Source organism: Periplaneta americana, chromosome 6 (genome assembly GCF_040183065.1).
Source record: "Periplaneta americana isolate PAMFEO1 chromosome 6, P.americana_PAMFEO1_priV1, whole genome shotgun sequence".
NCBI lineage: Eukaryota > Metazoa > Arthropoda > Insecta > Blattodea > Blattidae > Periplaneta > Periplaneta americana.
Window position 1 is genome coordinate 35,393,760 of NC_091122.1, and position 24,929 is coordinate 35,418,688.

General features: G+C 35.3%; 2 protein-coding genes across 7 annotated transcripts in view; both read right to left on the reverse strand.

The window, feature by feature from the left end:
- LOC138701203 (D-beta-hydroxybutyrate dehydrogenase, mitochondrial-like) overlaps positions 1 to 17,011 on the reverse strand; it is a 26,110-nt gene extending 9,099 nt beyond the window's left edge. Inside the window, exons 1-6 of one of the 3 annotated variants that reach the window (XM_069827850.1) lie at positions 14,332 to 14,497; positions 13,201 to 13,468; positions 11,896 to 11,979; positions 10,539 to 10,701; positions 7,438 to 7,590; positions 2,002 to 2,169 (exon numbers count right to left, since the gene is read on the reverse strand). In XM_069827850.1, coding sequence (XP_069683951.1) covers positions 2,002 to 2,169; positions 7,438 to 7,590; positions 10,539 to 10,701; positions 11,896 to 11,979; positions 13,201 to 13,386 — 754 coding nt within the window. In that variant the 5' untranslated portion in view covers positions 13,387 to 13,468; positions 14,332 to 14,497. Of the gene's footprint in view, positions 1 to 2,001; positions 2,170 to 7,437; positions 7,591 to 10,538; positions 10,702 to 11,895; positions 11,980 to 13,200; positions 13,469 to 14,331; positions 14,498 to 16,710 lie in introns of those variants that run through there. The other 2 variants (XM_069827849.1, XM_069827848.1) reach the window with 2 other exon arrangements.
- Positions 17,012 to 18,909: 1,898 nt separating this feature from the next.
- Positions 18,910 to 24,929, reverse strand: part of LOC138701202 (D-beta-hydroxybutyrate dehydrogenase, mitochondrial-like) — a 53,025-nt gene continuing 47,005 nt past the window's right edge. For all 4 annotated transcript variants that reach the window (XM_069827843.1, XM_069827846.1, XM_069827844.1 and 1 more), the window contains exon 8: positions 18,910 to 24,874. In XM_069827843.1, the coding sequence (XP_069683944.1) occupies positions 24,719 to 24,874 (156 nt within the window). In that variant the 3' untranslated portion in view covers positions 18,910 to 24,718. The remainder of the gene's footprint in view (positions 24,875 to 24,929) is intronic.

The window sequence follows — 24,929 nt, forward strand, 5'->3', positions numbered from 1 at the left end:
AGGATATTTTAAATCCTAACCTATGAATTAAATCTTTTAGGTCATATTGAATTTAACGATGTTACTCTTTGCTACTCGTACATAAAACGAATAAGAAAAGCAATATTTCGAGAGTAATGAGATGGCAACAAAATTGATTTGAACCTAAGAATCCGGGGCTTGCTCATTAGTTACTATTACATAGTCTAATTTTACAGAAAATTAACTCGACGATCCTCTTTCTTCTCAAACTGATCAATTAGGTCACAACATACTGAACAACTGCTACTAGAAGAAGCTAGAGACAAATCTGCATTTGTTTCTAAACTCTCGATATATTTAAAATATTGTATAAATAAATATATCTCGTAACACAAAAGAAAAAAATAACAGGAACACCTGCAAACAAGAGAAAAATCTAACAATATAAAAGAAAACTTTTACGCAGGGAGACAAACCTAACAACACGTGACTTAAATTTCTAAAACCAAAAAGAGAGAAAAAGCTTCCCAATACAGCCGAAACAGTTGTCAGCGATGGGTAGGACGTCTCCAAATTCGGCTCCCCTCGCGCGTTCTAGTCAAGTTTAAACACTCCGCTACTAGCTATCTTATTGGTTGAACTGCTGTTGTCATGGTAATTGTTGAGAGTGATGTAGCCGACTCCTCTCTCCCGCTCTCGCATGGACACTGCAGGCTGCTAGATGTCGCCTATACAGGTTACAGCGCTATCTGTTATTTTTCAGTACGAATTATTTGTACTATCTACAGTATAGCGAGCGGGCATCACTGACTGGATGTGGTTGACTTGACGTAACTTACATCTTAGTCGTAGTGAATAGTAAAATTAATATAAAAAGAAAAATGTTCGTCATTTGCTATCATTTGTTTGTGATCTTAATTCAGCTGGAATTATTACTGCCATATTGTGTTCTGGTAAAATATTAGGGGAGGCACGGCCTCCCTTGCTTCCCCTGAAAATCCGCCGCTGCTGTCACTGTAAACCCAACATTCTCCAGTCTTTCCTATTTTCTGCCTTTCTCTTAGTCTTTGCATATGATCCATACTTAAGGCCTTCTATTAATTGACGCCTTCTTCTGCCCCAAAATCTTCTCCCGCTCACCATTCCTTCCAGTGCATCCTTCAGTAGGCACTTTCTTCTCAGTCAGTGACCCAGCCAATTCCTTTTTCTCTTCCTGATCAGTTTCAGCATCATTCTTTCTTCACCCACTCTTTCCAACAGAGCTATTATACTTAAAAGTTCTGGTCCAGTACCTAATGTGTTAAAACACATAACCACAGAGAAAATTATGAAACTGAATTCTGCAACACTTCATTTATGAAAGTCTTCTACGGTATGGATTATCCGATTTTTTCGATTACCCGTTCAGCCCACCCCCTTCATTACCATGGATAATAGAGGTTCTACTGTAGTACATGATCCTTTCATAGTTCATATCTATTTGAAAATAAAGTGAAATCATAAGATATTTTCAATTTATATGGCGTTCGTATAAGTTTTAACATTAGTATTGGATAGAACAATGGGATTCATTGCCTTTAACATTCTTTATTAAATAATAATGCTGATGACAGCTGAAATGATGTTCATGCGACGAACAGCGGGATGCTCTTTGCTGGAACACCGTAAAAATATGGACATATTGCAGGAACTAAAAATGGATCCTATAGTTAATTTTGTTCACCAATATCGACTTCAGTGGAAAAAACATGTCGAAAGGATGGATCGCACTACTTATGTACCAAGAGGAAAGAGGAAATTGGGAAGACCACGCAAGCGCTGGCATGAGACCGTAACAGATCCTGTAGGGTCTAATACGTGAAGGCTATGATGATGATGATGATTAAATAATAATGACAAAAATCCAATAATAATAATAAAAATAATAATTTTTTATTTGGTAAGAGTCTCTATAATGTGTACCATGATGAATATAAACATTGATATAAGTATGATTAATTTTGACATAAAAATATTTATTATGTAATAAAATGTACTTACCATTTACAAAATTTCCAGGTTCCACAATAACAACATTGACATCCCAACGCCTCATCTCAAATCGCAAACAATCCGACAATGCTTCCACTCCATACTTCGTGATACAGTAGCTTGCCCTGCTTGGAGCACAGCGACGTCCCATTCCACTGGACATATTCACGATCCTTCCTGTATAAGACAAAAAACAAAATTTGACATACGTATTTCTAAATGCAGTATTGTGAAAGTGTTTTGAATCGTACTTCCCTCCCATATGGAATGAACCAGCAATAATGCGAGTGACTGAAAATTTTAAAAATAGTTTAATGTATGGTACATTACATTGTCTCACATGACAATGATAAATCTATCTCTGTAGTTTCTGTGTTATATTGCATAATGCATTTACAAAAATTGATTATTAAATAAAACATAAATTCATTACGATATACTTGTAGAAAGTTCAGGTTTCCAAACAAACTCAACTATTATCCTTCATCTTCCCCTTTGAAAACTCTAGGGCAGGGATGCCCAACATGTGCTCCCCAGAGCACAAACATTACCATCCTTACTTCTTCCACCTCCTGTTTACGACTCTGTTTTCATTCTCTTCAGTCAGATGTTAGCTGCAGAACGTAAACATTCAGTGGAGAACATTTACAGAATATTTGAAAATAAGTCTACAGTACCAATCACATTAACAATGACCTTCAATAAGGAATGGGAATATGATTATTTTGTTGTTGAAGGAGAAAAAAAAATTATGGCTTATTTAACGACGCTCGCAACTGCAGAAGTTATATCAGCGTTACCGGTGTGCCAGAATTTTGTTCTTTTACCAGGGGCGTATTTTGCGGACTACCGGGGCTACCGGCGGTAACCCAAGGAAATTACAAAAGAAAAAGTTTATAATATAACATAATGTAATAATTTTGTATTATTAGTTTTACCATAGTAATTAAAATTAAAGTAATTGTTAGATTTATATGCGCTCTCTGCTCTCGAAAAGAAACAAGTTGTCAAGGCGGCATCGCTGGAGAAACCGCTTGCTACGTGAGGTATCCTGTGACCGTTTCGCTCACGCTGTCCTTCGCACAACTGCCCGTCCCCCCCGCTCCCTACTGTTTCCATCGTGCACTGTAGGCAGGCGAGTTGCCGCTCTCGTGATCGGTTTCTTCGCAGGCACGAAGCAGCTATACGCTTAGTACGCTAGCAATTGAATGTGATTGTGTTCTTGCAGTGCATTATTTTAAATCTGTGATTTGTTCGAGTGTCTAAGAGTTATATTAATTGTGAATTATTAAGTTTTTAATTTCCCAATTAAGTGATATTGTGAAAAATATGGCAGAACAAGTTTCTGGAGAGGTTTGTGTTGAAAATGACTGTGTAATAGAAGGTTTATTAAAAGTGCCTTTTAACCGTCGTACATAACAACGAGAAAGTTGAAATTGTGAAAATGGAAAGACCAACTCCTGAGTTAAATTTGTGCATGGACGTAAAAGAAAAACAGCGAGAGTACACACGCCATTTCACTTCAACATCATATGGTAAGTGGAATTGGTTGTGTGGTACTTCTAAACTGTCTAAACTATTTTGCTGGCCATGTTTGTTATTTAGCCGCGAAACTAATGTGTGGTCAAAAGAGGGGTTTTCTAATATGAACTCCCTTCGAACGGCAGTCCTAGAATACGACAAATCAAAAGCTCATATTTGTAGTAGCATGAACTTTGCAAACTTTGGGAAGACAAGAATTGATTTACAGCTAGATAAGCGAAACACTCTACACATCAACCAACACAATGCTCTTGTGAAAAAAAAATCGAGAGATTTTACTGCATCTTATTAACGCAGTCTGCTTTCTAGGAAAACAAGAATTGGCTTTTCGGGGTCATAACGAGAGTGTGGAATCAGACAATATAGGAAATTATATTGAATATTTAAGTTCCTTAAGTGAATTTGACCATTTACTGGTCAATCATCTTGAGAGTTCAACATTATTTCGTGGTACTTCTCTCGCAATTCAGAATGACTTAATATTTGCTATAAGTGGGGTTATGATAAAGAACATAAAACCTTTTGTGGCCATTGTTGTTGATGAAACAAGTGACTGCTCTAATCAGAGTCAATTGTCCACTGTTTTAAGATACGTCGACAGTACTGCCAATGTTCAAGAACGGTTTATAGGATTCACAAATGTCAGTTCGGGCAAAACTGCTGCTGCTTTGTTTCAGCATGTGGAAGGTGTTATAGCAGAATACAATGTCGGCAATAAGTTAATTGCACAGACATACGATGGTGCTTCAGTTATGGCGGGAAATATTAATGGCTTAAAAACAAAAGTTCAAGAAAAGTATCCTCAAGCACTATTTGTCCATTGTTACAGCCATGTTCTCAATTTAGTTTTGCAACAAACTACTTCATCCATTCCAGAATGCCGCATTTTTTTCAAAACACTGTCGAGTTTAGCTGCATTTTTCTCATCATCTCCTAAAAGATCAGAAAACTCATGGAATTTATGAACAAGAAACTCCCAAAAGTAGCACCAACTAGATTGAATTTTACATCTCGGCTTGTAAATACAGTAAAGGAATACAGAGAAAAACGGACTGCTTTCTTTAAAAATATCATTTGTAATGACTCTGAAGAAAACTGGGATGATGCTGTAAATGTGCAGGCTCAAGGATATTTGAATTTTTTCACACAGTTTCAGAATATATTTCTTCTTGAAGTCTATGCTAGAGTGTTCGCACATACAGATGTGCTCTACAATATTCTTCAGACAAAAAGTCTAGACATAGCATACTACTTGCAAGAGGTATCAAAATTGAAAAAAAAAAATACTATATCCGAGTTCAGACGTAGTGGGTTTCCGTCCATATGGAGTAATATGGAAAATGAAAATTCTTCAGCCAATACAATGGAACCACCATTAAAGCGAAGAAAAGGAGATGATGAATTGAAATACAGGCAGCTGTACTACAGCATACTAGATCGTATGCACATGGAAATTACTGACAGATTTTCTGATTATGGAAAGCTTCAGTTCACACAACTTCTAGATTCTCAAAAATTTTCTGCTTATAGAGAAAACTTCCCGAATGAGGCACTAAACAAATTATTTCAGTCCTATAACAGTCACTTTGATCAAGTACGTTTGAAAAATGAATTAAGTGTAATATATTCAGCAGAAGTCTTTGATTTTTCGAACAAACCTATCCATGAAATATTATCTGCCATATATGAAAACCAGCTGAACCAAGTTATTCCTGAAGTCCTTAAATTGGCAAAATTAATTGTGACAATACCAGCTACGTCAGCATCGGTAGAAAGAACATTTTCTGTGTTGAAGAGAATAAAATCCTACTGTAGATCAACTCATACACAAGAACGTTTATCCGGCTTGGCACTAATATCCATTGAAAAGTCATTTCTACAGAAACTTTGCAAGTGGCCCAACTGTTATTTCAAGGACGAAGTCATCAACGTATTTTCGTCCCAATCAAGACGTCTGGAATTCACATAAATATGTAAGGAATTTTATTATAGGGATTTTAAAATATATTTTGTGTAATAATAGGGTCAGTGGTAGCCCAAACCCTTTAACCAGTATACGCCACTGTCTTTTACATGCCAGTAAATTTACTAACCTGAGTCTGTCGTATTTAAACACTTAAATGCCATCGACCTTGTCCGGGATCGAACCCGCAACCTCGAGCACAGAAGGCCAGCGCTATATCAACTACGCTACCGAGGCCGACATTGAAGGAGATAATAAAGCTAATTGCATATTATGTTCAACTTTTTTAATAAAATAGGAATTTACACCAATCCAAATTGCCCTTTATGCAACAAAGAAGAAGAAATGACTGAAGATCATCTACAAACCTGTGAAGTTCTACCTGATGGATCCACCACAGAGAAATATTGGAGAGCAAGAACACTAATGGCTTCGTTGCCAAAGCCCGGCATTAGATAACAACAACAACACTTTTTATTTGGAATTTTTTAATTTCATAAATAACAAATGGGTCATTCCATGCAAAAAAGTATGTTTTTGAACCATGATGTCTCAAAAGTTAAAAATATTATAGTAGATTATTCTGTATGTTCTAAATATGAATTTCACGTAATATTATATTTATATCCTTCATAGTTTGGCAGCAATCAGCACTTAAAATATTGGTTTAGCAAGGAACATGGCTTCATTCATTGAAGTTTTCTTGATAGCCTAGTTTATAAATACCCTCAAAATGAAATTCGATATTAATATATGATTGTTTAGGTTTACAATGGCGTCTCTTTAGTTTCGATAACACTTCATATAGGGTGTCTAGAATATTTCAAATTATGGATAACATGTAACTGCCACCCATTTTTCAGTCATCCGTATGACTAAAATATTAATGATATGGTGTTCATAGTTGGCAGTTTAATTTATTTTTATAATAACATTATTATATTAAAAGCACAAAAAAATTCATGACATCACTGGCATATTCTTAAAATGTTCTATGGAATGACCCAAATGGTTAAACAATTTATTGCCAACAGTTTCTTAAAAACATCAGAGAAAAGTGGTCGAGATTCATACCATGTATTGTAACATGAAAAATGTATGTATGTATGTATATATCCAATGCCTACCCACGTCACTTTACATGAAAAATGCTGTAGGTTGTATAATTGCAATCTTTGAATCGACATATCGTTGTGAACAGTTTTTTTGTAATGAATCAGTGTAGATCAACTACATGCTCTACAGTAAAATGTTAATCATCTTGTCTCTGCTCTACATCTATGTACTAACACAATCTAGCCTAATATTGATACATTAGTGGAAAATAAGAGATGTCAGCAATCAGTTAATCACTAAATAGAGAAATGTTCAGTGGTTTGTGTGTGGACTTATCAATCTTATGTTTAGTGTGGTGATTGTTTTTACAACATGAGTTTATGTACTACCCGCCACTGAAGCAAGTTTGAGATTGAGAGTGATGCATGAACGTCAATCATGTCTAAAAGATTTGGAGTGAGGTTGATGTCATACTTTCCCCCTTCAACCGAGTGGCATGGTTGCTCTAGGGAAAGAATGACGATGTTACAACAGAATTATGTTGGATTTGAACAAGAATACACTGATCTCCGACAGAAAAATAGAGAGATGCTATCTGACAGTCTGACTGATAAGGTTCATATGCAATGTTTACTGATATTTATTGGAAGTATGCAATGTCAGGATTTTTATTGCAAAAAACAATACATTATATCCAAAAGCTATATTGAAATACCATTCCAATGGCAAGAGGTCTGTCGATTGCACCCACAGATGTAGAAAACTCAAGATCATAACAGGCCTTATGGCTTAATACATGTAGTGGTGGTGGTCGTGATTATGAAATATTAGTACGGTACTTTATTTGGAACTCTTGGACAAAAATTACAAAGAATAATACATACCTTTCGACTGTCTAATAAGAGGCAGAAAGGTCCTAATGACTCTCATCATACCCCAGACATTAACCTCTAAGCTCTTGCGACAAATTGGAATTGGCACCCATTCAACATGACCGAATGTGCTCCAACCAGCATTATTCACGATTCCCCACAAACCTGCGACAGCAAAAAATAATTATTTTCTAAAATACTATTCCATTTACAAACATACAAACAAACATACGGAACTAGCACTATGTTATAAGAGATAATAATTATTTTCTAAAATACTATTCCATTTACAAACATACAAACAAACATACGGAAGTAGCACTATGTCATAACAGAAGAGACATTGGCTTGAAGTAGGTTTTTCGCTAATTAATTGTTTACTACTGTCGCAAGAATGTGACAATGTTAAGAAATAGTTGAATAGATACATTTATGATAAAAGTCAGTTATAAATCTTTGTGTTTCATAAAATAAGACGATCAAAGCCTATACTATTTAGTCAGTAGATTTTATATACACATTTAATTGCAGTACTTGAGAGAAAATTTATAAAACAGTTCTATTACCGGTTCTTCTATATGGTTGTGAAACTTGGACTCTCACTCTGAGAGAGGAACATAGGTTAAGGGTGTTTGAGAATAAGGTGCTTAGGAAAATATTTGGGTCTAAGAGGGATGAAGTTACAGGAGAATGGAGAAAGTTACACAACACAGAACTTCACGCATTGTATTCTTCACCTAACATAATTAGGAACTTAAAATCCAGACGTTTGAGATGGGCAGGGCATGTAGCACGTATGGGCGAATCCAGAAATGCATATAGAGTGTTAGTTGGGAGACCGGAGGGAAAAAGACCTTTAGGGAGGCCGAGACGTAGATGGGAGGATAATATTAAAATGGATTTGAGGGAGGTGGGGTGTGATGATAGAGACTGGATTAATCTTGCACAGGATAGGGACCAATGGCGGGCTTATGTGAGGGTGACAATGAACCTTCGGGTTCCTTAAAAGCCATTTGTAAGTAAGTAAGGGCTTGAGAGTGGCATTGCCCATTAATATAACTGGTGATGGTGATAGCAGTAGCAGCAATAGTAGTTTCTTTTAGTTGCTTATTTAACGACACTGTATCAACTAGTAGGTTATTTATCGACAATGAAATTGGTATTCGGCGAGATGAGGCCGAGAATTCGCCATAGATTATACCTGATATTCATTTATGATTGGGGAAAACCTCGGAAAGAACCCAACCAGGTAATCAGCCCAAGCGGGAATCGAACCCATGCCCCAGTGCAACTCTGGATTGGCAACAGTAATACTAGTAGTAGTAGTAGTAGTAGTAGTAGTAGTAGTAGTAGTAGTGGGTTATTTTATGACGCTGTATCAACATCTCAGGTTATTTAGCGTCTGAATAGAATGAAGGTGATAATGCCGGTGAAATGAGTCTGGGGTCCAGCACCGATAGTTACTCAGCATTTGCTCTTATTGGGTTGAGGAAAAACCCTGGAAAAAACCTCAACCAGATAACTTGCCCTGACCAGGATTCGAACCCGGGCCACCTAGTTTCGCGGTCAGATGCAGTGACCGAAACAATTCGTTTTCCTCTTCCTGATCAGTTTCAGCATCATTCTTTCTTCACCCACTCGTTCTAACAGTGCTTGCTTCATTTCTTATTCTGTCTATCCATTTCACATACTCCATTCTGCTACATATCCACATTTCAAATGCTTATAGTCGCTTCTCTTCACTTCGTCATAATGTCCAGGTTTCTCCTTCATACAATGTCACACTCCACACACACAGTACTTAACTAGTCTCTTCCTTAGTCCTTTTTCCTTGACCATTGCTATCCTCCTTTTGACGTCCCGGCAGCAGCCCATGTTACTGCTATTTGAAGCTGTTCATTTGCTCTACTGCCTCATTTAGAATTCTCAAGTTTACCTCCTATATTTTTCTTCCTATGACCATGGTCTTCGACTTATAATATATTATGTACATGTAGATTAGAATACTTACTTACTGGCTTTTAAGGAACCCGAAGGTTCATTGCCGCCCTCATATAAGCCCGCCATTGGTCCCTATCCTGAGCAAGATCAATCCAGTCTCTATCATCATATCCCACCTCCCTCAAATCCATTTTAATATTATCTTCCCATCTACGTCTCGGCCTCCCCAAAGGTCTTTTTCCCTCTGGCCTCCCAACTAACACTCTATATGCATTTCTGGATTCGCCCATACGTGCTACATGTCCTGCCCATCTCAAACATCTGGATTTAATGTTCCTAATTATGTCAGGTGAAGAATACAATGCGTGCAGTTCTGCGTTGTATAACTTTCTCCATTCTCCTGTAACTTCATCCCTTTTAGCCCCAAATATTTTCCTAAGCACCTTATTCTCAAACACTCTTAACCTATGTTCCTCTCTCAAAGTGAGAGTTCAAGTTTCACAACCATAAAGAACAACCGGTAATATAACTGTTTTATAAATTCTAACTTTCAGATATTTTGACAGCAGAATGGATGATAAAAGCTTCTCAACAGTATAATAACAGGCATTTCCCATATTTATTCTGTGTTTAATTTCCTCCCGAGTATCATTTATATTTGTTACTGTTGCTCCCAGGTATTTGAATTTTTCCACCTCTTCAAAGGATAAATCTCCAATTTTTATATTTCCATTCCGTACAATATTCTGGTCACGAGACATAATCATATACTTTGTCTTTTCGGGATTTACTTCCAAACCTATCTCTTTACTTGCTTCAAGTAAAATTCCCGTGTTTTCCCTAATCATTTGTGGATTTTCTCTTAACATATTCACGTCATCCGCATAGACAAGCAGCTGATACTAAAATTAAATTAAAACTTTAGTGCTCAGTGTAATGTTTATATGATAGCTTTTACGGCCTAAAGTGAAAGCTGAGAGACACCAATATCATATAATGTGACAAAATATATTATTCCTTCTTGTTCATCAAAATAAACGTTTGTCAATAAATGCATGAATTTTCATAAAATATTCACAATGATTTGTACGTAGTATCATAGATATTAATGTGAAAGTGTGTGTTTCTTTTTTTTTTTTTTTTTTAATATAACTGAAAGAATTTTCTCTAACCTTGAGGAGGAAGATGTGAGGTTACGTAGTCTAGTGCAGTTCTCATTTCCTCATCCGAAGTTATATCCATTTGCACAACATGCAGATTCGTAAGGCCTTTATCTGCAAGTTGTTTTGCTCCCCCTTCTTGTGATTTCAAACACCCTGCAAATACTACCGCACCCTGAAAACAATAATTTAAATGTTTTAAGTATAATTTTATCACACAGTCTGTCAAATTTAAGGTGATGGACAGGTGAAAACAGTGAAGAAATCTTAAAAAATTAACATTTCGTTAATTGTTCCGAAAAATAATTTAATGATTCATCTTTCGTAATCTGTAGTTTGTTCACAGCTATGTCACTTAAGTCCTAACATATGAAGTTGGGCAGTTTATTATGATGTGCAAGTTTTTATTTTACACAAATCTGGCTTTCAGGTAGTAGCTCCCTGTAAAGCAGGTTTGAATAATTTCAAGGAAAAATTGTTCTGTTAACGTATAATACATTTGTGGGTTTCTGTTAACGTATAATACATTCGTTACTGGAGGTATGTTAACAGAAAGCCACAAATTAAGTCACACAGTATTGTGTGCACTCATAGTTGAGTTCTGGTGTCTTGTCAGCTCATTTGAGTTGTGTGGATATGAAAGGAAAAATTGTGACGGCGTCGTGTATAGTTCCTGGGGTAGCTCAGTCGGTAGAGCATTCCCGCGCTAAGCGAAAGGTCCCGGAATCAATACCTGGCTCCGGAACAATTTTTCCTTGAAATTATTCAAGTTTTTATTTATCGGTTATTTTTTCAACTTTCTGATTTTCGGCACATTTCAGACTTCAAAATACTCTAGTGAATAAAGTTTTTTTTTTATTTTTATTTATTTATTTATAGTTGGTTATTTAACGACGCTGTATCAACTACTAGGTTATTTAGCATTGATGAGATTGGTGATAGTGAGATGGTATTTGGCGAGATGAGGCCAAGGATTCGCCATAGATTACCTGGCATTCACCTTGCGGTTGGGGAAAACCTCGGAAAAAACCCAACCAGGTAATCAGCCCAAGCGGGGATCGAACCCGTGTCCGAACGCAACTTCAGATTGACAAGTAAGCGCCTTAACCGACTGAGCCATGCCGGTGGCTAAAGTTTTTCTTCAAATGGTCTGAAATTTTGCACAGAAGATCATGAATATTTTATAAATAATATTGTCTAGGCTACATTAAGAGAGAAATTTTCTCTTTCTGAAATATTAAATCCTATTTCATTGCGAGAAGAAATATACCCAATACAGTTTCATTAATATAATTTAGTCGTGATCTTAAAAATTTGTAGGAAATTTAAATGATGAGATCTTAACTGTACAAAGATCAGCATAACTTACCAATTTCTCAAGCCGAAGAGCAAGGGCATGTCCAAAACCTGTATCACAGCCTGTAACCACCACAGCCTTTCCTTCCAAAGATATCTGCAAGAGGAAGAGAAAAAAAAACGTGATCAGACCAGCAAATACTGTATCTTTATATTTCATTAGAGAGATCATATCAGCTGTTTTAGACTGGGATGCTCGAGAGAAACTCTGATTAAAGTATACTAGATATATTTTAATGAAAAGATTAATTTCGTATTTATTTTTGTTCTGCATATTGAAGTCTAATGTGACAGATTGTGTGACTTGGTCTCTCAAGAATCATTAATGTTCCATACATACCAACTAGGCAATGGTAGATAGATTCTTAGCAAATGTCTCTCTTAAACTACAAAGGATATTTATTCACTCACTGGGATGAAGAGAGTGGAAATGCAGCAATGAAGAAGTGAGAATGACAGAGGAATCTTAATACTCAGAGATATAATAATGGCTGACATCTGTTTCGTCCACCTCAGACCACATAGGATTTGATAGGAATCAATCCCTTTAAAAGAGGTCTACTGTATAATTTAAAATAATTCTAACAGTAAGGTTTTTTTTTTTTTTTTTTGTAGCAAGCTTTCTTCTCTCACGCTGTTATATGTGGCAAAAACATTTCTAATTAGGAGTGTGATTTTATGGTGATTATTTTACCCTAATTTCGGTGAATATTTCATTAAAAAAAAGCAATTTCGCGCACATTTTGCGCCCTAAAGAAACTTAAAAAGGAATTAACATTTTTTAAATTATCATTGAAGCAATCCCTTTGAAACTAACAGAAAATTGTTTGCATTATTAATTAAATTCGTAATTCAATTTCATTGGACTGTGTAGGAGTGACGGCACTGCCTGCCTTCTTGATCACATGAAGGCAGTTGTTGCGGGAAAGAGAAGTGACCATTGTCTATTTGCACTGCTCCCTGGAAGTAGTCCTGAAACTATGCATACATAGTTGCCAGATACCACACTATGTAATGCTGAATGATCAAATATCAATGGAATTCAACAGCAACCTCATATGTAAAAAAAAAATGAAAAAAACCCAACCAGTAATCAGCCAAGCAGGAATCGAACCCGCACCCGAGCGCAACTCTGGATTGACAGGCAAGCGCCTTAGCCGACAGAGCTACACCGGTGGCTTCACCTGTACTTGTCAAAGAACATCTGCAAGAAGTCCTTGAAAAAGAAACTTTCTTACCCATCTAATTTTTGTTGTACTCTATTCTTCAATATGGCACAAGTACCATTATAATGTAAATTTACCATTCTAATGCTTACCTCCATTGTATCTTGGTAAAACGTGGCTGCAGTTCCCAAAAGAGTGCCAAAAATAAAAACAGTGCAGGTGCTGATTGCAAATAAACCTACTATGATATTGGACAACCATAAAATAATGATTAATCCCACTCCAACCTGCAGGCCTCTTACAACAGCACGATATACACCATCCAAAGAGAAATCCATACCGTCTGATAAGTATTAATTTTGTATTAAAACTATGCAGACACTTTTACATTTGGTTTCATTGGACAGACCTCTGTAACACCTGTAATTAAGAGTACGAAATTTAGAATTGCCTATATGTTTTACACCTATACAGCATTTATAATCTTCAACATTAAAAAGCAAGTTATATGTTGATTACAATGACATCCTAATACAATGAATTCAATAAATATATTAGACAAGGAAGTCCCGTGCTGTGGTGAAGTCGTCTAAGGCATCCTGCCTAGGACTCACGTTACGGAATGTGCACTTGTTCGAGTGCTCATGGGGGAAGAAATTTTATCATGAAATTTCGGCCAGTGTATGGGAGCGGTGCCCACCCAGCATCGTGATGCACTGGGGAAACTATGATAGGTAGCAAAATCCGGTTGTGAAAGCCAGCTATAATGGCTGGAGGAATCATCGTGCTAACCACACGATACCTCCATTCTGGTTGAATGATCGTCCACCTCTGCTTTGGCATATGAGCGTGAGGCCAGCAGCTGGCTGGTCGGTCTAGGCCCTTCACGGCCTGTAGCACCATAGATTATTATTATTATTATTATTATTATTATTATTATTATTATTATTATTATTCTTAGACAAGGAAAGAAAATGTCGCTTGTGATTGATGGACGGACAAATAAATGAAAATATTGTAACTGCATATTGTTCACTAATTTAAAATAGCACTGTAATCATAAACATTGCTATCTTAAATTTTAATTTTATCATTACGGAACTATTGCGATTTAAACGAAAATTAAATTGTCTTGATTTTCATAAAATTATTCATCATCAAATTTCTTTTAACCATTGCAAAATTATTCTGTATATTATCAATTCTCATGTATTTCTTTTGTAATATAATAAATGGAAGAAATGTAAAACATTTTCATTAACTGAACAGAATTCTGTACTTACAAGGTGTTTAGTGTATGTCCTGTAACTTCTTATACCAAACGTATTTTCCCATTCAACATTTGAATCTCTACTGTTGAAAGAATACAGCAGTCACTACACATTCCTCGTAGGTAAACACTTAGGGGATGATAAAAGTCATATTAGAATGACCTTGACACGGCTTATCATTCGTTTCTGTTTTCCTTCAACAAACTGTTGAATGAATGTATTGTGTCTGAGAAACCAGATTTATTTGATCAGAACAGAATAAGCAGAAGTCCATGCTGTGGTGTCAAATCCAAACAAGATACAGAAACAATAAACAAAGCTCATGAAGGTGTGATATTTTTTTTAGATTATTGTTTATACTGAAACTGTTGGTTAAATACTACTTGTTTAAAAAAACTTAATTAATCAAGCTTATGTGACAGTAATCCAAAATAATTATCAATAATATTTTTATGAATCATATATAAAACCGATTATTTTATTTGTATACACATACATTGAAATATTGAAAGCATGTTACAGGTAACAATTTATTATTTTTACTAAAGAACAAAACAGTTTATATCGTAACATTCGTTTTTTAGGTTCAGAACATTTTTTTTTTTTTTTTTGTTAAAATTTCATTAATGCATAGAATACCTACTTAAAATGTCAAATTCATATTTTCTTTCTTTATTATTACTACCGGTACATTTTAGTGTTCTCCAAAGGGCAGGTCCTTCAGTGCAAATCCAGCATTTTTCAATATTTCCTATCTTTTATCTTCCATTTAGTCTTCATATACGATTCATGTATCGGTATCTTAATGTTGTCCATCATCTGATATCTTCTTCTGCCCTGAAATTTTCTTCCGTTCACCATTCCTTCCAGTGCATCCTTCAGTAGGCAGTTTCTTCTTAGCCATAGGTGTGTATGTATATGTGTGTGTGTGTGTCTATATATATATATATATATATATATATATATATATATATATATATATATACACTTATTTTTACTTACCTACCTACAAATGGGTTTAAAGGAACCCGGAGGTTCATTGCTGCTCTCACATAAGCCCGCCATCGGTCCCTATCCTGAGCAAGATTAATCCAGTCTCTATCATCATACTCACCTCCCTCAAATCCATTTTAATATTATTCTCCCATCTACGTCTCGGCCTCCCCAAAAGTCTTTTCCCCTCCAGCCTCCCAACTAACATCCTATATGCGTTTCTGGATTCGCCCATATGTGCTACATGCCCTTCCAATCTCAAACGTCTGAATTTAATGTACAACAAGTAATCTCCTATTTTTGATATGCCATTCCCATCTAACCTTACCTCTTGTACTCTCACGAAGTCTATTCTATATCTAGCTGTTCTTTTGCTACTAATGTTACCTCTCCTGTTCTATAAAGATTAGTTATGTTCCAAGTACTAAATCTCATAACATTATTTCTTTGCTGTGGTTGTGCCAGAGAATCAGTCCTATTCCGAGGCTTATTGTATACTTTCGTAACAAGATGTTTTTTACGGTGATGGTTGTTAGCCCTTCGCCCAACCCCCAAGTTGGAGGACCACCCCTTATCGGCTGTCCACGACTGCTTATTCAATATATTCGCAGTTTCCCTCCATATCTGGAGGCCGTCTCCTCTATCCGCAACCTGAGGACGTGCCATGCCATGGTTATAGGGACCCACAATACATGGAAGACTTATTTTACTTTTCTTAATATCAATATATTATAACAGTACTAGTACAAAACATTAATGATCTGATTCGATAAAATTTGCTCAAAGCAATTGAAGAGTCCACTGCAAGAATGATGGATGTCACTTTCTTGTCGAAAATGAACCATGACTGTCAGTGCATAGCTTAAGACATATAGAATGTACATAGAGAGTTATATGGCATTAACACTGATAGTCATTGTCCAGTAATGATCGGAAAATCACAGTTAAGCTTTGAGCGCTAAGCATTTCAAACCTTCAATTGCTTCTCCTGCAAAATGTATTCCAAATGACATCCATCATTATTGCAGTGGACTCTTCAATTATTTACGCAACCTTCGAGTTAATAAACAACCTACAAGAATAGGATACCAAATGAAATAAAGATGTTTTCATAATGTCTACTTCATAAGAAATTAGCATTCTTTTAATGATTTTTGTAAGCAAGATATCATGTATTATATTCGTAATGACGAAACATTTTCGAGACAGAATGTAAAGGAAATCAGTTATAACTTACTTCTGGAATAAATACATAGTTTTTTTACATTTAGCCTACTGTTTAAATTTGATATACAGTATAGCATTACAGACATCCAACATTTCAAACGAATCATTACACTGGTACAAAGAAACCATTTTGAAGATAAAAAATAAATTTGTGCTTACAGTTCAACTTACTTGCGCGTCTTCTTGCACCTAAATTAAAATGTATGGTTTACCAACTTTATTACACAGGCTGTAGTTGACAAATGTGTTGCGAGAAATAGTGGAAATCCTTGTTTATGAGCCTGAGTGATAACGTATGTCAACAGTCAAATCAAACTTCCTCTCTGGGCCCAGGATAAAGCAGCACCTCAGTTGTGTTGACAAAGACATGAATTGTTTACATTTTATGCTTCAAATGTAAACTTTAACATGAAATAAATACCGATATGTATACATTAATTCATTTTAGGATATTTGTTCCTAAGGCAATCGAATGAGCACCAAATTTTAACTAAACTCATCAATACAGAAATTATAACCAGTGCCAGTCTTTTGATTCAAATCATATAATGCTGTGATATAAAGTCAAATTGGTATCGTAAGTTAAAGTGATGAAAACAAATGCAAAACGTACACTTTTCTCGGTATAATTCCAGTAAGTGATTAATTGTGCGAAAATGCTATACATAAAGTTCTTTATTCTTTTTTGAGCAAGTGAATATGTATTCACATTATTGCCTTCTATAATATAACATAAAAGTATTGGTATTATTAAAAAAATCAGATACACATATAGCTGATATCAAATTAAAGTACGTCCAATGTAGGTACCGTATTTGCTAGCGTAATTTGCGGCCCCACGTATTTTGCTCACCTAAATTTTTTTACGATCAATTAATTATATTGGATTTTGTTTTTGCTAAGCATATTTTACGCACCAATATTAAGTATGGTATCAAATTGTCTTTATGTATAAAGTAGGTATTTATAGGTAGCTATTGATTTTTCTAGAGGATGGGCAGATTCTCGTATTCTATAATATTGTTCCTTCTGGAGAACATATGTAATTATACAATCATCCGAAATGGGTTTTCATTACTACATTGAATTTTTAATTAATCTTATTTTAAAGTATATACACAAATCTATGATGACTATTCATATTTGATTTCTCTTCCGACATTACTTAATTTTCACCCTGTGTTAACAAAATTGTTTAAAAAAATGGTGGTCGTCTACGATGCAATTTCGAAAATACAGGATTTTTGGTGTCCAGAAGGGTTGAACAGCGATTGAGAAATCAAGACTAACAGCATCCGCAAAACCAAAAACCCGCACGACAGTATTGCCTACGACGTCCGTGACTGCTTGTGAGTGAATCAAGCAATCAAGACTTTGGGAATGGTCAATTCTCGAATGTCAAGCAGCCGTGAATCGTCACAGTTGTTTATACCAGACTGAACGTTTATCTGTTTTAGCCTATTTGAAACATCATTTCTACTTTTCAGAGTATAATAATCCGTTCCCCAATCTTTATTTAATTACTAGGCCCTTATTAAAAGGCTAAGATTTTTTTTCGTATGTTTGAGATCAAGTGTACAATCTCAAGTAATATATATATATATATATATATATATATATATATATATATATATATATATATATAATAACTCTTTATTTGACGTTATGTTTTATGTTTCTTAGAAATGCAAATTTATTTGAGAATTTTTTTCTATTTATATAACCATAGGTAATATCTGATAATAAAACCAGAACATTTTGATAACTTTGATACTGTTTTCTTTTGTCTTTTTGTACCAATTAAACATCTCTAATGTTATTTATGAGGAGACAAAGAGGAAGACATGAAATAGGAAAGACTGGAGAATGCTGGGTTTTGCAGTGATAGGCTTGCGCTTGGGAAGAATACTAGGAACGAACAAATGAATGAATGTTATTTATTTCAATGATGTATATTATTCAAAGTTACGAAATATTTTCACGCCGACCAAATGCTATTTCGAGAATGATGAATGATGATTCGAAGCGCACGAGAGTTACGAGACGAGACTCGAAAGACAAATGCAACGAACACGAGTGAGAGCGGCAGTTAGTTTTGTTCATCTCTAATGTCCAGTGTAGGTCAAAATAGGAGACAAGATTTTTCGGCCATAAATATGGGATATCCTATATAATAGGAGCATCTGGCAACCCTAATTAAAAAAAAAAAAAAAACATACTAATTAGACTTACATTAATGTAAAAAATAAAAAAAATTTACAAAAAATAAGAATTTCAGGAATGAAGGATAAGGAGGGCAGAAGGGTATGTTCAATAAGCACTGTATCTAATTTCTCTTACCTTTTGCTTGGTAGATGAATTTACTACAAAGATAATTAAAATATATATTTTGTGCCTTCATAGCATGACATACATTCTCTAAGTTATAATAATTAGTGTTGAGAATTATTTGCACTCAAAACCTTAAAGTATGCATGCAATTATGCATTTATATGCACTAAAAATTAAAGATCTTTCATGCTAACCATGGTATAGGTTCCCACAAAAATCAAAACACTGGCTGTATAATGGGAAATGTTCGTATTATAGATTTCGAAAAGAAAACATTTACTAGTGTAATTTGATACGGTACCTATTAATTTAATTGAAATAATTTTTGCAGAGGAAACTCTCATTTTCTATTTTAAGTTTGTAAAATTTTGTGAAACAATGATCTTTTCCAAATTTTCTACTCTGTACATCGTACCTATAAGGCAGTCACCCTAACTGCAGATAGGAGCAGATGGAGATCTATTGTGTCCTCAACACCACACAGTACCAGAGGAGTGGATTAAGAATAATAATAAAAAGAGGACATCTTATCTATTTCTTTTTTGTCAGTACAAACATATTTGTGGGCAGCCGGGTAGCTCAGTTGGTAGAGCAGCTGGCTATGGACTGGAAGGTCCGGGGTTCGATCCCAGGTGGTGACAGGATTTTTTTCTTGTTGTTAAACATTCAGAATGGCCCCGAGGTTCACTCAGCCTGCTATAAAATTGAGTACCGGGTCTTTCCCAGGGGGTAAAAGGCAGTCAGAGCGTGGTGCCGACCACACCACCTCATTCTAGTGCCAAGGTCATGGAAAGTCTGGGGCTCTACCTCTATGCCCTCCAAGTGCCTTCGTGGCATGTTACGGGGATACCTTTACCTTTTACAAACATATTTGTGGAATGAAAAACTTCTTTGCATATCACACGAAGTGGGAAGGCAAAACTTAATCTGATACGTAACATCTTCTTCTTCTTCTTTGACGCTACAGTCCAAATTAAACCCTGGCCTCCTCAATCCTTCGCCTCCATTCCTCTCTGTTCTTTCCCCTTGTTTTCCAACTTCTTATACCTAACAAGCTCCTTGCATTCTCTCGCACTACATCCTCCCATCTATTCCTCGGTCTTTCTCTACTCCTCTTCCCCCAAATAGTGTGTTCCAGTGCTTTTCTTGGAGCCCTTTCTTCCTTCATCCTAACCACGTGACCAGCCCACTGGAGTCTCTTTATTCTAATGAAGACAGATAGTTTAACTTCTTTGTATAACTCATACATTTCTTTATGAAATCTTATTCTCCATTCTCCCTTTTCTTGTTTTGGTCCATATATTCTCCTTAATATTTTTCTCTCGAAAGCATCCAATTTTTGTTCTAATCTTTTTTGTGAGTATCCATGTCTCACATCCATATGAAATAATAGGTCGAATAATTGTTGATAGGTAACATACTGTCTATATAACCATCACATCCTTCTACCACTTGCTGATTTCTTTTTAGCTTCCGTAATTCCTCATTCTTTGCAAGAACATATCCCATCTTCTGTTTGACAATAATTTCTTCTTCTTCTTCTTCTAATGGAATTCCATTGGATCCTCTAGCCTATTTGTAATCTGACGTTCCAGTAAAAGTTCAAGATCATGTTATTTTCTTGCTTGGATTTATATAGCTTACTATTGCATAGAAGATGTTGTTTGTATAATTTCTCCCTTGCCACATGCTTCAATATATTTGATGATGGCATTCAGTGCCTTCAATCCTTCTCTCAGATCAAAGCTCTGTCTCGCCATTAGTTTGAAGGTGCTTGAAAGAATATGGTAGGTTGATTTAGTGTACTTACAAGTTCTTATGCACTTTTGATCCAGTCATGGTTCTCTTCGCCTCTACCACATATATAGCAACATTGTCAATAGCTCGAGAGCTGCACAAGTCGTGTGTATCATATTCGGATACAGCAACTTGAAGAAGTCCAGAAAGCGTATAAAGCAGCATTCACTTAAAAATACAAATAGGCTCCAACTTTAAAAATACGCGCATATAAGCGCCAACAACCTTCTGTTCACCATCTTAATTAAATATGAAACCTGTAATTACAAAATGTTATTAAGGTATGCTCCTTCAATACAAATACGCACTTGCATTTAATTCTCATCACTAATTACAATAGTTTAATATCATATTTAAATGTACTCTAATATAAAAACTGTTCTAAATATTATAAACTCTACATGTTGAAGAACTAACTTCTTACAGAATTCAATTCATGAAAGTTAATACCATTTTAACTTAAATCTATTTTCTTGGCAACTATTTTTACCTTATCTAATGTAGAATACAAGTGTTAGGGAAATAAGTGCAAATATTTGAGTTATAAGGAGTCCCGCACCATGGCATCACGGTCTAAGGCATCCTGCCTAGGACTCGCATTACAGAATGCGTGCTGGTTCGAGTCCTCATGGGGGAAGAAATTTTCTCATGAAATTTCGACCAGTGAATGGAACCGGTACCCACCCAACATCGTGATGCACTTGAGGAGCTACGATAGGTAGTGAAATCCGGTTGTGAATGCCAGGTATAACGGCGGATCATCGTGCTAACCACACGATACCTCCATTCTGGTTGGATGATCGTCCACCTCTGCTTCGGCATGTGGGCGTGAGGCCAGCAGCCGGCTGGTCAGTCTAGGGCAGCGTTGTCTGACAGGGACTAAACGGAGCGGAGCGCTCCACTAGACTGGTTGCGTGCTCCGGTGTTTCCACAGACATAAGCAAGTTCAAGCTCCGATCTAGCTCCACAACCGGTATTGGAGCTTACAACTCTGACACTACTGGTCTAGGGCCTTCACAGGCTGTAGCGCCACGGATTATTATAGTAGAGTACACATAAAGGCAGGTTTTACATTTTTTTTTTATTTTACAGGTCCACGTAAATGGTGGTTCTGCAGTTCTGCAGTTCTTATTGTAGAGCCACCCCTGAATAAAAGGAAAAAAAAAAAAAAATCTTGCGAAATTCCGTATATATCGTTTTTTTATACATTAAAAAAATTACATGTTTTTAGCCTATATTCTATTATAATACAGTGAAACCCCGATAATATGCGCCCATCTATTATGTTATCTCCTATTACACGTTCTTTTCTCCCAGTCCCTTGACATTCCCTATGTAAAATCATATAAAATTCACTGCTTAATATTCACGTCATTCCATTTAAGACATCCTCTTTCATCGTTTTAAAATATATTTTAAAGAGCATTGGAAAAATCCACCTGGAATTCTCGATTTACCATTAACGCCTGCAGCCCTATGTGTTAAGGGCATGTTGGAGTCTGTGTTTGGTGAATATAATAGAATTAAATTCGGCTCTTATAGACTGCCAGTTTTACATTCCAGTGTCAATGAAGATAGTAGGTCTACTCGTTGCTGAAAAATTCAGATGACTCTGAGAAGTTGTCATTGTTGTTGGTAAGGCAAATCCCACTGTCAAAGTACAACAGATGAATCAAGGGATATTACAAATGTTAAAGCACTTTTATCATGAGTGTGTAGTCCTGAGTTAAGGCTGGTTCACAATAAACCGGTAACGAAAACGACAACAAGAACGAAAACGGAAATATTGTTAAAATAAATGTATTTAAATGTGAGCATTCACAGTAGTTAATTGTGAATGCTGACATATAAATACATTTATTTTAACAGTACTTCCATTCTCGTTCTCGTTATCGTTTCTGTTCCCGGTTTATTGTGAACCAGCCTTCACCTGAAACAAATATGAAACCCATCATAATGCTGGATGCAATGAATTTCATCAATGCAGTATGGGAAGAAGTGGATCCTCAGACTATTGCCAACTGCTATAAGAAAACTATATATTGTGAGGTAAGCAACTTGATATCCTATATTTTCAAATCCTGGTTGGGACAAGTTACTTGGTTGAAATTTTTTCCAGGGTTTTTCCTCAACCATTTAAGAGAAAATGCTGGATAACTTCCAGTGTTAGATTCTAAACTCATTTCACTGACGCCTACATTTCAGTCAGACTCCAGATAACCATAGTGATTGATAAAAAGTCTTAAAATAAGCCAATTTAAAAACCCTTTATAAATTATTAGGTTACCTTTCTCGACATATTAATTATTTTAATTTTAAATTTGTCAATAATCTATCACACATTCATACTTTTCTCGTGTTCTCTGATTTTTTCAGAAAGGAAGTACCATTAATGTAACTCTTATTCTGCAAAAATTATATTAATGTAATATACTGTATTCCATGTTTACATTGTTTAGATAAATGTTTATAATGTATTACCACTTTGTGTTAAAACAGAAAGAATCCTAAAATATGTCACTCCTGCTAATATTCAGTCCCATTTAATACGCGATTATTACGCAGTCCCTTGAAGAACGTCTTACCAAGGTTTCACTGTATGTTGACCTTCTGAGTAAATGAACTAAGAACGACCGATTCAATTCGGGTGTTTACAGGTCACAAGGCACTATTCTTTTCTATAGGACACTCAATCTTGCTGTTCAAATATTGTACTTGCTTGAATATACAGACTAGATAGATATCACTATATCACACTCTCCATTCCGTAAACACAGAACATCCTTCTACTCTTCATCTTTCACCGTCTCTGGAGCTCATCTCTGGAACTCTCTACCACAACATGTCAGAGACTGTCGGACATTGTCTAGTTTCAAAAATAAATTAAAATTGCACTTTTTGAATCAGATTCCTTTCAGTTATAAGCCCTTTTCTCTATTTTGAATGCCACAGTTTTGTAAAAATATAGGCTATATATTTCTTTTTCCTTCCTTTCACCTTTTTGTTCTCTTTATCAGCCGATGAATTTATTATCATACCCTTTTTATCGTGAATTTTATTTAATTTTCGTATTTCTTTTCTTTTTTATTATTATTTTATTACATTCCATTTTGATATATTCTTCCTTACGTTTTTTCAAATTAACCATTTGTACTAAATGAGTTGCTTTCACTATATTCCAATGTATTTGACTTTCTTTTTTTTCTATTATGGTATTATTTCCATGTTGTTTAGTGTCGATTTTATTATGCTATTATTATTATTATTATTATTATTATTATTATTATTATTATTATTATTATTTTGTAATATGTTAGTATTCTGTTCTTTAACTTTTTGTTAAATTTTAACTGCTTGTATACTTTGTGACCTGGTAGAGTGTAACAGAAGGCCCTATGGCCTTAACTCTGCCAGTATAAATAAAGAATTATTATTATTATTATTATTATTATTGTTATTATTATTATTATTATTATTATTATTATTATTATTATTATTATATGTTGCCAATTATTGAACAAAATGTTGAAGTACCGGTAAGGGAAAAGTTTCAGAGGATTTTCAAATTGTATTGATTTTATCTGTTACCTGTCAAAATATCTGCACTTGTCACCCTATACACTGTTTATAGCAATGTATAGGTACAATCTTAAAAAAAAGTTTTGTCGCACAGATACTTCATGTATAAGTCCCAGAAAGGTGGCAGTGCGCATGTTCAGAGGACAAGCGACCTGGTTCACAAGAGAACGACTAGTTGAGGTAATAAAATTAGTTTTGTTTCGTTGTATGTCTGATCATATGCACTGCCTCCTTTCTGGGTCTTATAGAGTATCTGTGCAACAAAACTTTTATCCAAGACTGTACATCTAAATGACATAACGGGAATGTACCAGTTTCAACTGCCTATGATTTCAAGAGTGAACAATAGGGCTACACTTTTTTAACGTTTCCAGTATAATTAAAAGCAAGCTCATTTGACAATGATTTTTTTTCGTCTTTTCAGCTTTTGTATTCTTTTCACAACATGCAGTCTCATGTGGGTTGGCAATTCTCACACAAAAAATGTTTCGAACACCCATTCAGGAAGATGAGTGTTGACCCAAGCCTTTATTTTCATATCTGGTTCCATAGGCTGATAACGTGGGTGTGGATAGCGATGCACTAAAGCCAATGTGTAGGCATCAAGTACCAACTTTTTACTTGTAGTCTGCAAATAAAATGTAAAGTAGAACATGTAAGAATACTGTACCCTGATCGATTAA